Raw genomic sequence first — 16,366 nt, forward strand, 5'->3', positions numbered from 1 at the left:
AATAAGTTTTGGGTGGAAGCCAGAGAAGTGCAGCATTGAGGTTATCAGTGGACTTTTGGTAGTGAGGTACTGAGGTGTCTGTCCTTGAATGAGACTGATTCTAAAGAGTAGTCCATGGTAAGTCTGGTTGGATGAAACTTGTTGACATTGCTATGTAGTTGTTTGTGGTTCCTCACCATGAGTCCAAATGAAGAGAATGTCGTCAATGCATCAGGTGAATAGCAAGGGTTGGAGGTCCTGCTCAGTAAAGAAGTCTTGCTCGAACTTGCACATGGAAGTGTTAGCGTATTGGGCTGCAAATTTGGTCCCCTTGGCTGTTCTGTGTGTCGGGATGAAGAACTGGTTGTTGATGGAATAGGCATTGTGGTCGAGGATGAAGCGGATGAGTTGTAGTATAGTGTCCAGGAAATTGGCATACATTGATATTAAGTACTGTGACTGTTGTGGGGATGCTGGTGTAGGGTGCCGAAATGTCCATTGTGATAAGGAATGTTCCTGGTTTGTTTGGTCCATGGATGCTGCGTTTCTATAAGAAATCAGTGTGTCACGAGAGAACTGAATGTTCCTTGTACAATGGGTTTCAAGATGCCTTTGACATATAGCCAGAGAGGTTCTCATACAGGGTCCCATTGCCGAATACAATGGGGTGTCCAGTTGTGTTGGCTTTGTGTATCTTTGGAAGGCAGTAGGTGTTCCCTGTGTGAGAAATATAGGAGAGGTGAGTGTATAGGATATTCTGAAGGACTGGATCAAATGTCTTGATCAATCTGTTGAGTTCACAGGTGTGTTATTTGGTCAGATTGGCAGGTAGTTGTCATCTGCCTGTTCAGTTATGTTTTTTGCAATAGGGCTTCTCTAGTCTGCATGATGTTGGCTCCTCCTTTGCTGTCTTTGAAGACAATGTTGCAATTGGCCTTGAGCATGGATGGCATTGTGTTCTGCTTGGGTGATGATCTACATCTGAGTGCGACTGATGAGTGCTCCTTTGTCTTACAGTCTGTATGAGAAATTGATGGTGAAAATGGTCCTTTTGTCTTATGGTCTGTTTGAGGAATTAATGGTGAAAAATCTTCTGCCATTCAAGAAAATCTAGGCCAATAGATAGTTGATAAAGTAACAAACCAACTGGATTAATTATTTCTCTTGCTCTTTCCAATATGTCAGCCATGGCTCATATGGTTGCATTTTTGTCTCTGATGCAAAATATTGAGGGTTGAGCTTAAACCTCACTGTCAGAAGTGCTGTCTCCAGTGAAAGACTAAATGGATGTCTTGTGTCCTCAGCTGGGCATGAAAAATCCATGGCACAATCGCACAGGAGAGCCAAAGCATTACCTCCTGAGCTCCAGCCAATGCTAATCTCTCAACTAACATGAGCAAAGCATATGAGTATTGGATAGTATATTTTGGAGTTTGCTGTATATAAATTGGATGCTTTGTTGCTGTGTTTCAAAGTAGCTACATTGCAGCTACGGGTCATTCTGCTTTAACGCAACAGTTGTATTCTTCTGCAACCTCGTGCTACAGAAAATCGCACCGTGGAAAACTGATACAGAAAATTGTGGTGTAGAGGATTGCAAATAGAAAATCGGTACGTGCATTCAGTAGAAAGTTTGCATTATTCAAACACCATCCACAATTCATCAATCATGTTTATAGCCAATTCGTGCTGACAAAACATGCATTACAGCAGAACAACCTGTAATTTAGTAGTTCCTCAAAAGTTTTTTGGGATGTCTGGTGGTCCTGAAAGAAGTCAAAGCTTACATTTAAATTGAATCTTTCATGATCATTGGAGTTTTCAATAACTTGGAGTTGAAGTGCAGAGGCACTAGGTTATTGCAATTTTTTTTTAAAAAACTGTTGCTTCTGTATCTAATAACATATTTTACTTTTTGAGGACAGTCTTAAGTACTCATGGTTTCATATAAATTCCTGTTTGGATTGAATTGGCAGGACATCTAATGATTTACTTGATATGGAGATGGAAAGTTATGGACTTAGAGGAAAGAAAACTTGCTGTAACCTGATTAGTTGAATATTCACAGCGCCAGAGACCCGGGTTCAATTCCCGCCTCATGTAACTGTGTGGAGTTTGCACATTCTCCCTGTGTCTGCGTGGGTTTCCTCAGAGTGCTCTGGTTTCCTCCCACAGTCCAAATGTGTGCAGGTTAGGTGAATTGGCCATGCTAAATTGCCCGTAGTGTTAGGTGAAGGGTTAAGTGTAGGAGAATGGGTCTGGGTGGGTTGCTCTTTGGAGGGTCGTGTGGACTTGTTTGGCCGAAGGGCCTATTTCCACACTGTAAGTAATCTAATCGAATCTAAATGGGGATGGTCTGATTTAACAGAGGACCAAATGTTAATCTGGTTAGAACTAACTAATTTTTTTCTGCTTTTTTTCAGACTTTAGATTTGGATAAAAATGCACTACAAAAGGTAAAGAAATCGGCAAAATCAATAAACACTTCAGGTCAAGGTGAGTTTGATTTGCATTATTTATTTGTATCTTCAAAGTGGTACGTAATGCATTGTGTCCTAGTTAGGATAGGTAAATTGATTCCTTTCTATTTCTCATTTTCCCCACTAGTCACAACATTTTTCTAAGAAAGTGTTATCAATTTTTTATATGGCTATATAATTACCTGACCTGAAAGCTAGCATAACCCTTCCAATTCTGGGGGGATGAAATGAAGAACACTGTACTGCTGTCTTAAAAGTCCTTTGGCCAAGTTGTTACATTTGTGAAAAATAATTATTCAGATTATTGAAATGTTGGCCTTTAGTCAGAATCTGATGTCAAGATATCTAATGATTTGCTAGATGTCTAATGAACATGCAAACTGTGTCACCTATGGCTGGCTGATTTATTTTTCACTGGTTAGTGGTGGTGGATTCCAAATTTGCCTTTTGACAGCGTTTGGGTTGCAGCAATAGAGACTTCTCCTGTAGGAATCCTCCGCTTCGTGAATGAGTCTTCCAATGAGTTTTCAACACAGACTTTGGGCAGAGTTTTGCAGAAAGAGAACTGGTAGGACAAAAAATAATTCTCAAGCAAATTTGAGTTCAAATCCATTAGATTTATTACATTCAAAAATCTCTCTGCACTCGGTGACTTATGTTGAGCAGTTTGTGTTTTTTGCCAATGCAATATTTCTCCCTGCTGCAGTTGCTGTCTTTGCAAAGTGCTCTTTCTGACAAGTTCCAAGGTGTGTGAAATATCTTAAGTTAGTGATACTCCAAATTAATATTTCAAATGACAAAAACTTCAGACAGCCAAATTTATGAAAATTTATAACTCCATTTACAAGATGATGAATTGAAGTACATTGTTCATTAGTTAGTTTGTTTTCATATTGGTGAAGTTTGTCACTATTTCATCAAGCAAACTCAGTACACTAGCTTCTTAAATCTTTCTTTTAAAACGACATTGCTAGAAAAAATTAGCCAGTTATTATCAATTTTTGTCAGTGAAGGTTGCTGTTTCCCATAAAAATTATGCAGATATTAGAAATTGTTTGCTTGCGCATTCTGTGAGCATTTGAAAGAAAGGACAAATGGTAGTAACCCATGGGTACAAAAAGCCTGCTTTGCCATTCACTACCATCATGGGTTACTTTGTACTTCAACACCATTTTGCAGCTGTTCCTTATTGGTTAATTTTTTGAGATCAGGAATGTGTTCCCTTCAATCTTGAGAACACAATGTAGAGCAGAAGTAGGCAATCCAAACGCACACCCACACCTCCCCCCTCATCTCCCTCCAAGGCCTCAATGGATCCTTCCATATCTGTCGCAAATTCACCTGCACCTCCACACACGCACCATTTACTGTATCCGCTGCACCTGATGTGGTCTCCTCTACATTGGGGAGACTGGCTGCCTACTTGCGGAACGTTTCAGGGAACACCTCTGGGGGACACGCACCAACCAACCCAACCGCCCTGTGGCTGAACACGTTAACTCCCCCTCCCAATCCGCCAAGGACATGGAGGTCCTTGGCCACCTCCGTTGGCAGACCATGGCAACATGACACCTGGAGGAAGAGCGCCTCATCTTCTGCCTAGGAACCCTCCAATCACAAGGGATGAATGTAGATTTCTCCAGCTTCCTCCTCTTCCTCTCCCCCTCAAACCTTATCTCAGTCCCAACTCCCGGATTCAGCACCAGCCTCAAACTGCAATTATCTTCCTGACCTCTCCGCCCCCACCCCCTTTCTGACCTATCGCCCTCACCTCCTTCCACCTATTGTATTCCCAGCACCCCTCTCCCAAATTCCGCTCCCCCCCACTTTTATCTCCGCCCGCTTGGCACACCAGCCTCATTCCTGAAGAAGGGCTTATACCCGAAGCATCGATTCTCCTGCTCCTCGGATGCGCCTGGCTTGCTGCGCTTTTCCAGCACCACACTTTTCAACTCTGGTCTCCAGCATCTGCAGTCCTCACTGTCTCCTAATCCATCCTTCAAGCCTATTTAGCCATTTTGTATGATCAGTTGATCTCTTCTCAGCCTCAATTCCACTTTATTACCCACTCTTGATACCCTTCAACCCATCACAATTAAACGTGTCTCTCTCTATTTCCTCCTCAAATGTACTTACTATCCCAGCAATTGCACTCTGGGTAGTGAATGCCACAGATTCACAACCCTTTGTGACATGTAAGTTCCCCTGTTTTAAATATGCCATCCCTTTATTTTGGGGGGAAAAACCCTCATTCCAGATTACTCCATATGAGGAAACATTCTACATCTACTTTGTCAGTTCACTTTAGCATCTTGTGTACCTCAATTAGATCCCCTCTCATTTTCTAAATCCTAGAACATATAAGCCTAAACTGCTCAATTTCTATTCTTAGGATGAAACCATCCTCTGGAATAATTTGAACCTTCTCTGAACTGCTTCCAAGACAACTACATTTCCCTCTTTCCCCTCTCTCTCCATCTATTCTCTCTTCTCTCCCCCAACCCCCTCCCCCCTCAAGAGGACTAAACAATGCATTTGCCTACCTTTTCATTGCTTGCTGTACCTGCTTGCTAATTTTGTGATTGTTACACAAGGGCACTCAGATCGCTCTGCACTAAAGCACACTGACGTTTCTCTCCATTTAGATAATTTTCCTTTCTATTCCTATGACCAAAATGGGTAACCTCTTGCTTATCCACATTAAACTTCATCTGCCACACCTATCCATGTCCACTTGTAAATTTCTTATTTGATTGCAGGTTACTTTTCCATCTATGTTACTGTCATTTGCAAACTACTTTTTCCTATCATCAATGTGGATTGGCAATAGCTGGGGCTCGAGGACTGTCCCTTCCATTAGTTACAACTTGCCAATCAAAAAAATCTCATTTATCTCAACACTCTGCTGTTTGTTAGTTAGCCAGTCCTTGGTCCAAGCAAAGAAATTACCCAGACATCATGTGATCATCTTGTGTATTAATCTTTTTATGCAGCTATATTTGAAGTATCCACAACCTTCCAACATAAAGAATTTCAAAGATTCACAAATTAACAATTTTTTCATCTTCACTTATTCCTGATTGACTTTTATTGTCTGCTTGTCAGTATACTATCTCAGTATGCTCTATTTTGAAGTTTTGAAAAGTGTGGTACTGGAAAAGCACAACAGGTCAGGATCTGAGGAGCCGGAGAGTTGACATTATGAGCATAATCTGCTGTGCTTTTCCAGCGCCACACTTGTTGACTTAAAATCTATTGGCTGAATAGTGAGAGGATGTTGAATTTGCTGAAGTTCGTAGCTTGCATCACAATAAGATTCAAAACTTAATGGAAAGTTAATACGACCCCACAAAGTCTATAAAACCTTTTTAAACTGTTTAACCTTGCTTTCAATTTTTGAATTGTGAAGTTTGGAGAGGATCTCTTACTTTGCAACTGTAGCAATCTATTCCCGATATCCTGTTACTGAAGATTAGCTGTCTTGTCTACCTTGTATGATCTGTCCATTTCTCATGATAGCTTAAGTGTGAATATCTATGTTACACTGAGTAGAGTTTACCCTTGTGATTTTGGTTGAATGAAACTGTTTCTGTTGTATTTAAAGAGTTTTTTGTTTTGCTGTTGCAATGGCGCCTTTAAAGTTGTGGGTATACTGGAAAGTTGTTGGTTTAAGTTCCATAAAAATTTTAACAAAACACAATTTCTTAATCTGCATGCAATGAGAAACTTTACTTCTGTGAAAAATGAAGTCTGGTTTCATTTCAGTTGAATTTTGTTTCATATAAACAAATGAAGATATTCTCTAAGTTTAACATTAGATTGCACTAATGCAATTTATGGGAGTTTCTTAGAGTTTCAGTTAAACCAAAAAATGTTAGTTTATCCACACCAGTTCAATCTGCCCAGTTAGCACCCCATCAATCTACTCTTGATCACCAGTGTGATTGAAGGGGCCATTGACAGTATGATCAAGGGGTTTAGGAATAACCTGCTGTCTGATGCTCAGTATGCCTTTCATTGAACCTTCTGATATCCTGACCTCATTATAGCCATGGACTAATTATGAACAAAAGAATTAAATACGGAAGGTGAGAATACATGCTCATAACATCAAAGCAGCATTTGTTTGAGTCTCTTATCAAGAAACCTAGAGAGAACCTGGGGACAGTGATCTAGGCAAAGAGTCTTCCACTGATTGGACCCGTCTACTGTGAAGGGAGATGAATTCTGTAGTGTGTAACTTCCCAACTTCCCAAAGCCTGCCTATCATGTACAAAACACAAGTCAGAAGTGTGATCTAATGCTTTCTGCTTGCCTGGATGAGTGTTACAGTAGCAAAAGTTTGAGAGGTTAAATGCTACCCACAACAAAATATGCCTTGATTGGCACCCCTGTTCATCAGTTTCAATGTTTGTTCACTCCTTGATGTACGGTGGCAGCAACATATCTACAAGGTGCACAACAAACCAAGGCTGCTTCAACAGCACCATCCACACCCACGAAATAAGGTAATAGATACCTGGAATGCTGTTCCATTTGCAAATTCTCCTTCAAACCACAGGCTATCCTGACCTGGAACTGTATTGCCATTCCTTTTTTGTCACTGGATTGGTATCTTGGAATTCCCTCCCTAATAGCACTGTTGATCTATCTATCAGCCGTGAATATGGAGTTCAAAAACTTTTACACCACTTGCCAAACCAGTGACACTCTTACCTCAAAGAAAGAAGCTGGGAGTGCATATAGGACCATTACAGTGGAAATGCTGGTCAGATAACATGTTGATATGTTATGTTTCTGCACATTGAGACTAGAGGACGGTTATCGTAACTTTAAGCTAATACAAGGTGGATACTGATGGACGTCCTGTGGCACTGTGGATAGTATTCCCACCTCTGAGTTAAAAGCTCTAGTTTTGCCTCTGAAGTGAGGAGTGGTGCCAAGAACATCCATTAATTGATTTTCATACTATGTATTCTTCCATGTCAAGATGGCACAAGAGAGATTCCTGGTCAACCACATGATTGAATGAAAGTTGAAGCCTCAAAGGATGCGATTCTGAAGGGAGAATATAGGAAGTTAGGCAAGAATTTAAGGCGGTTATCAAAGATAGTAATGTCTGGATTACTCCTGGTGCAAGGAGCGAGTGAGGGTAGGAATAGGAATATAGAACAGCTAATTGTGGCTGAGGAGCTGGTGTAGAGAAAAAGGGTTCATATTTTTGCGTCATTGGAATCTCTTCTGGGGTAGATGTGGCCAGTATAAGAAAGACCAGTTCAGGTGCAATTAGAAGGGGGCTAGTATACTGGCAGGTAGATTCGCTAGAGCAATGTGGGAGGATTTAAACTGGGTGTGAAGGTGGGACCCAGGGAGATGGTGAGGGAAGAGATCAGTCTGACACTGGTGCAGTTGGGAAAAGGAGTCTGTCCAACAGTCAGGGTAGGCGAGAACAAGGTAGGACTGATAAATTAAACTGCATTTATTTCAGTACAAGAGGCCTAACAGGGAAGGCAGAGGAGTAGGTACTGAAATAGGTAGATGATGGTGGGGGTAAAGGTGTCGGAGAGGAGGGTAGAGTGGATAGGTGGGAAGGAAGATTGACAGGTCATGAGGACAGTGCTGAGCTGGAAGGTTGGAATTAGGGTGAGGTTGGGGAGGGGAAATGAAGAAACTGGTGAAGTCCCTGTTGATGACCTGGGGTTGAAGGGTCCTGATAAGGAAGATAAGGTGTCCTGGAGATATTCCTGCTAAATAAATACATCTCATAATCCTCTGACTACATTCCGCAGAGACTATTCCCTCTGTGACTCCCTTGTTAGATCCATGGCCCTCACCAACCCACCCTCCACTCCTTGCACTTTCCCTTGCCACAGCAAGTAGTGCAAAACCTCTCTCTGTCTCTGTCTCTCTCTCTCTGTCTCTCTCTCTCCACATGATTGATGATTTCCTCCAGTGCATTTCCTCCACTTCCCGCACCTCCGCCCTGGAACCCCACCCCTCCAATCGCAACAAGGACAGAGCTCACTAGTCCTTAGCTTCCACCCCACCAACCTCTGGATACAACACATCATTCTCCACCATTTCTGCCACCTACAAACAGGCTCCACTACCAGGGATATATTTCCCTCCCCACTCCTATCTGTGTTCCACAGAGACCATTCCCTCTATGACTCCCTTTTAGACTCACGCATCTGCTCACCCCCCACCATCCTCCACTCCTGGTACCTTCACCTGTCACCACAAGAAGTGCAAACCCTGTGCCCACACCTCCCCTTCACCTCCATCCAAGGTCCCAAAAGATCCTTCCACATCTGACAGACTTCCACACATGTCATCTACTGTGTCTGTTGCTTTGTGTAGTCTCATTCGCATTGGGAAGACATGATGTCAACTTCCGGAACATTTCAGAGAACATCTTTGGGGCACGTGCACTAAACGACCCCACTGCCCTGTGGCTGAATGCTTTAATTACCCTGTTCATTCCGCCAAGGATGTGCAAGTCCTGCGCTGCTTCCATTGTCAAACTCCAGCCACTTGATTCCCAGAGGAAGAATGCCTCATCCTCCGCCTTGGGACTCTCCAACCACATGGGATCAATATAGATTTCACCAGTTTCTTCATTTCCCGCTACCTTATCCCAGATGCAATCTTCCAACTCGGCGCCACCTCCTTAAACTGTCCTATCTGTCCATCTTCTTTTCCACCTATCCACTCCACTGTTCTTTCCGATCTATCGCCATCACCCTCCACCTCCATCTACCACTTGGTTGCATTTTTTTGAGGAAGTAACAAATTGGATTGATGAGGGCAGAGTGATAGATATGATCTATATGGACTTCAGTAAGGTGTTCGACAAAGTTCCCCATGGGAGACTGATTAGAAACGTTAGATCTCATGGAATACAGGGAGAACTAGCCATTTGGATACAGAACTGGCTCCAAGGTAGAAGAGAGAGGGTGGTGTGGAGAGTTGTTTTTCAGACTGGAGGCCTGTGACCAGTGGAGTGTCACAAGGATCGTGCTGGGCCCTCTACGTTTTGTCACTTACATAAATGATTTGGATGTGCGCATAAGAGATACAGTTAGTAAGTTTGCAGATGACACCAAAATTGGAGGTGTAGTGGACAGCGAGGAAGGTTACCTCTGATTACAACAGGATCTTGACCAGATGGGCCAATGGGCAGAGAAGTGGCAGATGGAGTTTAATTCAGATAAATGAGGTTCTGCATTTTGGGAAAGCAAATCTTAGCAGGACTTATACACTTAATGGTAAGGTCCTAGGGAGTGTTGCTGAACAAAGAGACCTTGGAGTACAAGTTCATAGCTCCTTGAAAGTAGAGTCGCAGCTAGATAGGATAGTGAAGGCCGTGTTTGTTATGCTTTCCATTATTGGTCAGAGTATTGAGTACAGGAATTGGGCGGTCAATTTGCGGCTGTACAGGACATTGGTTAGGCCACTGTTGGAATACTGCCTGCAATTCTGGTCTCCTTCCTATCTGAAAGATGTTGTGAAACATGAAATGGTTCAGAAAAGATTTAAGAGGATGTTGCCAGGGTTGGAGGATTTGAGCTATAGGTAAAGGCTGAACAGGCTGGGGCTGTTTTTCCTGGAGCGTCGGGCGCTGAGGAGTGACCTTATCGGGGTTTACAAAATCATGAGGGGCGTGGATAGAATAAATGGATAGTGCCTTTTCCCTGGGGTGGGGGGAAGAGAGAGAGAGTCCAGAACGAGAGGGCATAGGTTTCGTATGAGGGGAAAGATATAAAAGAGACCTAAGGGGCAACCTTTTCATACAGGGTGGTATGTGTATGGAATGAGCCAGAGGAAGTGGTGGAAGCTGGTACAATAGCAACATTCTAAGAGGCTGTGTTAGAGTGTCAGACCTCCCGCCCCAGCCCCAGCTCAACCCCCTTCCCATTTATATCTGTCTGCTTGGCCCACCCCCTTATTCCTGATGAAGAGCTTATGCTCGAAATGGCAACCCTCCTGTTCCTGGGATGCTGCCTGACTAGCTGCGCTTTTCCAGTGCCACATTTTCCGACTCTGATATCCAGCATCTGCAGTCCTCACTTTAAACCCACTAAGATCAGCAAAGCAGCGTGTGTGGAATTGCAGGAGCTGGGGGAGATAAAAAGTGAGTATTTTGCCTCGGTGATTACTATTGGAGAAGAACATAAAATATAAATAATGTTGGCAAATAAATGATGACATATTGGAAAATGTCTATATTACAGAAGAGATGGTCCTGGATGTCTTAAAAGCACAGCAAGGTGGATAAATCCCCAGGATCAGGTGTTCCTTAGAACTCTGTGGATAGCTAAGGAAGTGATTGCTGGCCCCCTTGCTGAGGTATTTGTATCATTGATAGTCACAGGTGAGGTGCCAGAATGGAGGTTGGCTAATATGGTGCCATTATTTAAGGAAGTTGGTCAGGAAAAACCTGGGAACTATCCATCGTTAAACCTGACATTGATGGTGGGCAAGTTGTTGAAGGGAATCCTGAGGGACAGGATTGCCATGTATTTGGGAAGGCAAGGACTGATTAGGGGTAGTCAACATGGCTTTGTGCGTGTGAAAATGTTTCACTAACTTTATTTCTTTTTTGAAGAAGTAACAGGATTGTTGAGGGCAGAATGGCGAACGTGATCTACATGGACTTCAGTAAGGCATTTAACAAGGTTCCTCATTGCAGACTGGTTAGCAAGGTTAGATCACATGGAATACAGGGAGAACTAGCTCTTTGGATACAGAACTGGCTCGATTAATAGACAATGTTGGTGGAGGGTTGTTTTTTTAGACTGGAAGCCTGTGACCAGTGTGTGCCGCAAGGATTAGTGCTGGGTCCACTGCTTTTCCTCATTTATATAAATGATTTTGATGCGAACGTAGGAGGTATAGTTAGTAAGTTTGCAGATTACACCAAAATTGGAGGTGGACAGTAACGAAAGTTACCTCAGTACAATGGGATCTTGATTAGCTGGACAATGGCCGAAGGAGTGGCAGATGGAATTTAGTTTAGATACATGTGAATTGCTGTGATTAGAAAGGCAAATCATGGCAGAACTTATTCACTTAATGGTTAGGTGCTAGGGAGCATTGCTGAACCGAGACCTTAGAGTGCAGGTTTGTAGTTCCTTGAAAGTAGAATCACAGGTAGATAGGATAGTGAAGAAGGCATTTGGTATGCTTTCCTTTATTGGTCAGAGTATTGAGTACAGGAGTTGGGAGCTCATGTTCCTGCTGCATGGGACATAGGTTAGGCCACTTTTGGAATATTGTGGTGCTGTTCTGGTCTCCCTCCTATAGGAAGAATGTTATGAAACTTGAAAGGTTCAGAAAAGATTTACAAGGATGTTGCCAGAATTGGAGGGCTTGAGCTGTTAGGAGAGGCTGAATAGGTGGAGTTGTTTTTCTGTGGAGCGTCAGAGGCTGAGGTGTGACTATGTCAAGGTTTATAAAATCATGAAGGGCATGGATTGGTTAATTAGAGGAGGTCTTTTCCTGGGGTGGGTGAGTCCAGAACTACAGGACATAGGTTTAGGGTGAGAGGGGAAAGATATTAAAGAGACCGAAGGGGCACCTTTTTCACACAGTTGTGCATGTATTGAATGAGCTGCCAAAGGACATAGTGGAGGCTGGTACAATTAAAATATCTAAAAGGCATCTGGATGGCTATATGACTAGGAAGGGTTTAGAAGGATATGGGCCAAGTGCTGGCAAATAGGACTGAATTAGTTTAGGATATCTGGTCAGCATGGCGAAGTTGGACTGAAGTGCCTGTTTCCGCATTGTACATCTATATGGCTTTATCACCATACTAACTCTCTCAATGTTTATGTGAAAGTAGATGTTACTACAGCAACCTTGTCACCTCGTAAGCTATAACACACCAATAGCAGCAGATTTTAATGAATCTGATGGAAGGATAACTTGGAACATCATTATTTCAAGTATATTGCATATACTCATGATATTACTTGAAGTTGGATGCTGCCACAGACGATGCATTCATTTTCTAGCATTGATATATCCCACATTGTGACGGTGCTAGGGCTTTAAGCGGTGTATTTTTTCCTGTTTTTTGAGATGTTGAGACAGAAATGAGAGTAGCCTGTTTACAGCCGATTGAAAGTAAACAGCTTGAGAGAACTTGGTTTTTTTAAAGTTGGAACAATAGAAGCTGCGTGAAGGGGTGGGGTCGAACTCGCACAGAACCAGGATTTCAGTTTAGTTTTTCAGTAGTTGGGGTCGTCAAACTATATGTAGAAGCTGTTATCCTTCTCTCAGCTACAGCTAAAAGCTTGGGTTCTCCTCATAGGATTGTACGTGAGACAATGTTTTACTGAATTTGCCTTTGCCAAAAATGTGTTTATGGGATATTACTACATTGGAACATTGCTGTTTAACAGTTAGATATTTTTTATTGTTAAATTTTCTAATAAAGTTGTCATTCTTTTGTTTGTTCTTTGTTTTGCTTAGAGCCTGGTAGTTTAACCAATCGAATTGCATCCAGAGCGCAGCGCCTTATACTTGCCTTTAAAGCTAAAAAGTTAAGATCCAGGCTATCTTTTTAATATACTTTTTGAGGCATTTTGGTCTGGTTCAGTTCATAAGTACTCATACACGTAGTAGCTTACGCTTGTATCATTCTAATTGTTTAGATTTATTCTATTCATTCTATTCTGTTTTTGTTTGCATGAGGTGCATGATGATATGACATTTTAACTCGAGCATGTACAAAGGACCACTTGTAGAATTTATGGTCTGTTTGAATTAGGAAGTATATTCTTGTAATACAAATTACATAAATTAAGTATTATAGAGTAAAGATGTTTCCAGTATCAAACATTAGTAACTGACTTTCAAGAAGAGTAACGGAAAATGTTAAACAGCTGATATTTAGTAAGTTAAAACTTTGTTGGGATATTTACAGGCAACTGAAATTAGAATGTGGAAGATAACTACATCTCATGTTTTCCTGTTCTTTTACAGAACATGTGCAAAATGAAGAAAACTATGCACAAGCACTAGATAAATTTGGTAGTAATTTTTTAAGTCGCGATAATCCTGATCTTGGCACGGCTTTTGTTAAGTTTTCCACTCTCACAAAGGAACTTTCAACATTGCTGAAAAACTTGGTAAGAGTTTAGGTCTTGTATTTTTCGTTCACGTTGCTGATCCTGTATACGGAATAGTTAATTCAAGTTAAATCTGTAAAAAGTATTGAAACTATGCATGGATATGTTAATTATAAATAATTACATTGGTATTAATGTTATTGGTACATTAGTTTAATGGTGCGCTTTTTATTATTTGAAGTAGTAAGTTTAGATTTTCACAGAAGATGAGTCCATCTTAAGTTTGGGAGAATATCTGCACGCTTCATAGCCTTTATATTTGTGGCTAAGTAACAGATGAAAAATAATATTGATTGTGTCACTAGCTCTAACCCTGTTCATCATTTTTTAATGTAAGCACAAATATTATAAAATTTTGTGCTGGAAAGTCCAGAACAAAAAATGCAGCCCTATTGAAACTTTGGGAGACTATGCATGATTATTCTGGTGTAGACCTCTTGGTGATTTGGCACCTGTGGATCTTGTGTTCAAAGAAATTTTAGTAACTGAGAAAAATTATTTCAAATTTGTTATGGTGTATGATCATCATCATTACTATTCACTAATTTCCTTGGAGAAAATGGTGAGTTAGCTTTTTGAACTGCTGAAATCCTTGAACTTTAGGCCTATCAACAGAGCTGGGATTTGTGGGGTTCGGGAACAACACGTTTCTGCCGTCGCCGCAGCCACTTCCGCCCCCAGTGACATCACTCACCTGCACAACGACCACGAATGGAGATCGGCGTGTGGGCGGGGTTAGGTGTGGTGATGGAGATCGGCGTGGGGGCGGGGTTAGGCGTGGTGACGGAGATCTCCGTCCCCATGCCTAACCTTGCCCCCATGCCGATCTCCGTCCCCATGCCTAACCCTGCCCCCATGCCGATCTCCGTTCCCATGCCTAACCTTGCCCCAATGCCGATCTCCGTCCCCATGCCTAACCCCGCCCCCACCCCCAGCTGCAGCCCCACACCAGGTCCTAGCTCCCAGCCCTGTTGTTTTCGCCATCCCTCCAGAACTACGCCTCTGAGGATGAAAGATCAGTCCTCAGCAGAGGCCTCACCTTCATTCCCCTACACGCTCGGATTAACGAGTTCAACATGCGGCGAGACATCGAACAATTCTTCCGCCGCTTTCGCCTCCACGTCTACTTCAACCAGGATTCTCACCCACCCTCTGACGACCCCTTCTCCTGCCTCCAACACACCCCATCCACCTGGACACCCCGTGCTGGCCTCTTACCTGCCCTAGATCTCTCTCTTCATAGCCAACTGCCGCTGAGACATTAACAGCCTCAACCTCTCCACCCCTCTCACCCACTCCAACCTCTCGCCCTCGGAACGTGCAGCTCTTCACTCCCTCCGTTCCAATCCCAACCTCGCTATCAAACCAGCAGACAAGGGTGGCGCAGTAGTAATTTGGCGCACCGACCTTTACACTGCTGAGGCTAAACGCCAGCTCGCGGACAACTCCTACTGCCCTCTTGACCATGACCCCATCTCCCAGACCATCCATAACCTCATCACCTCAGGGGATCTTCCATCCACCGCCTCCAACCTCATAGTCCCACAACCCCACACCGCCCGTTTCTACCTCCCGCCCAAAATCCACAAACCTGACTGCCCCGGCCGACCCATTGTCTCAGCCTGCTCCTGCCCCACCGAACTCATCTCTGCATACCTTGACATGGTCCTGTCCCCCTTAGTCCAAGAACTCCCCACCTACGTTCGGGACACTACCCACGCCCTCCACTTCCTCCATGATTTTCGCTTCCCTGTTTCCCAACACCTTATCTTCACCATGGACATCCAGTCCCTGTACACCTCCATCCCCTACTCAAAGCCCTCCACTGCTTCCTTTCCCACCGTAACAACCAATACCCTTCCACTGACACCCTCCTTCGACTGCTCTGAACAACTTCTCTTTCCAATCCTCCCACTTCCTCCAAACCAGAGGAGTAGCCATGGGCACCCGCATGGGCCCCAGCTATGCCTGCCTCTTCATTGGATATGTGGAACAGTCCATCTTCCGCAGCTACACTGGCACCACCCCCCACCTTTTCCTCCGCTACGTCGATGACCGTATCGGTGCTGCCTCGTGCTCCCATGAGGAGGTTGAACAGTTCATCCACTTTACCAACACCTTCCACCCCGCCCTCAAATTTACCTGGACCGTCTCAGACTCCTTCCTAGACCCCTCCATTTCTATCTCTGGCAACCGAATCAACATGGGCATTTACTATAAACCAACCGACTCCCACAGCTATCTAGACTACACCTCCTCCCACCCTGCTCCCTGTAAAAATGCCATCCCATATTCCCAATTCCTTAGTCTCCGCCACATCTGCTCCTAGGAGGACCAGTTCCAATACTGAACAACCCAGATGGCCTCCTGCTTCAAAGACCGCAATTTCCCCCCCCAGACGTGATCGACTATGCTCTCCACTGCATCTCCTCAACTTCACGCTCCTCTGCCCTTAAGTCCCGCCCCTCCAATCACCGCCAGGACAGAACCCCACTTGTCCTCACCGACCACCCCACCAATCTCCATATACATCGTATCATCCGTCGTCACTTCCGCCACCTCCAAACGGACCCCACCACCTGGAATATATTTCCCTCCCCTATCAATGTTCTGAAATGACCACTCCCTCCGTGACTCCCTCGTCAGGTCCACACCCCCCACCAACCCAACCTCCACTCCTGGCACCTTCCCCTGCAACCGCAAGAAATGCAAAACTTGCGCCCACACCTCCCCCCTTACTTCCCTCCAAGGCCCCAAGGGATTCTTCCA

The 16,366-nt window shown here is 43.6% G+C and overlaps 1 protein-coding gene across 1 annotated transcript in view; it reads left to right on the forward strand.

Annotated features, from left to right (window-relative positions):
- LOC122549488 (arf-GAP with SH3 domain, ANK repeat and PH domain-containing protein 1-like) overlaps positions 1-16,366 on the forward strand; it is a 363,467-nt gene that overhangs the window by 122,138 nt on the left and 224,963 nt on the right. Inside the window, exons 4-5 of the mRNA XM_043689348.1 lie at positions 2,403-2,475; positions 13,452-13,597. Of these exons, the coding sequence (XP_043545283.1) occupies positions 2,403-2,475; positions 13,452-13,597 (219 nt within the window). The remainder of the gene's footprint in view (positions 1-2,402; positions 2,476-13,451; positions 13,598-16,366) is intronic.

Source organism: Chiloscyllium plagiosum, chromosome 4, assembly GCF_004010195.1.
Source record: "Chiloscyllium plagiosum isolate BGI_BamShark_2017 chromosome 4, ASM401019v2, whole genome shotgun sequence".
NCBI classification, from domain to species: Eukaryota; Metazoa; Chordata; class Chondrichthyes; order Orectolobiformes; family Hemiscylliidae; genus Chiloscyllium; species Chiloscyllium plagiosum.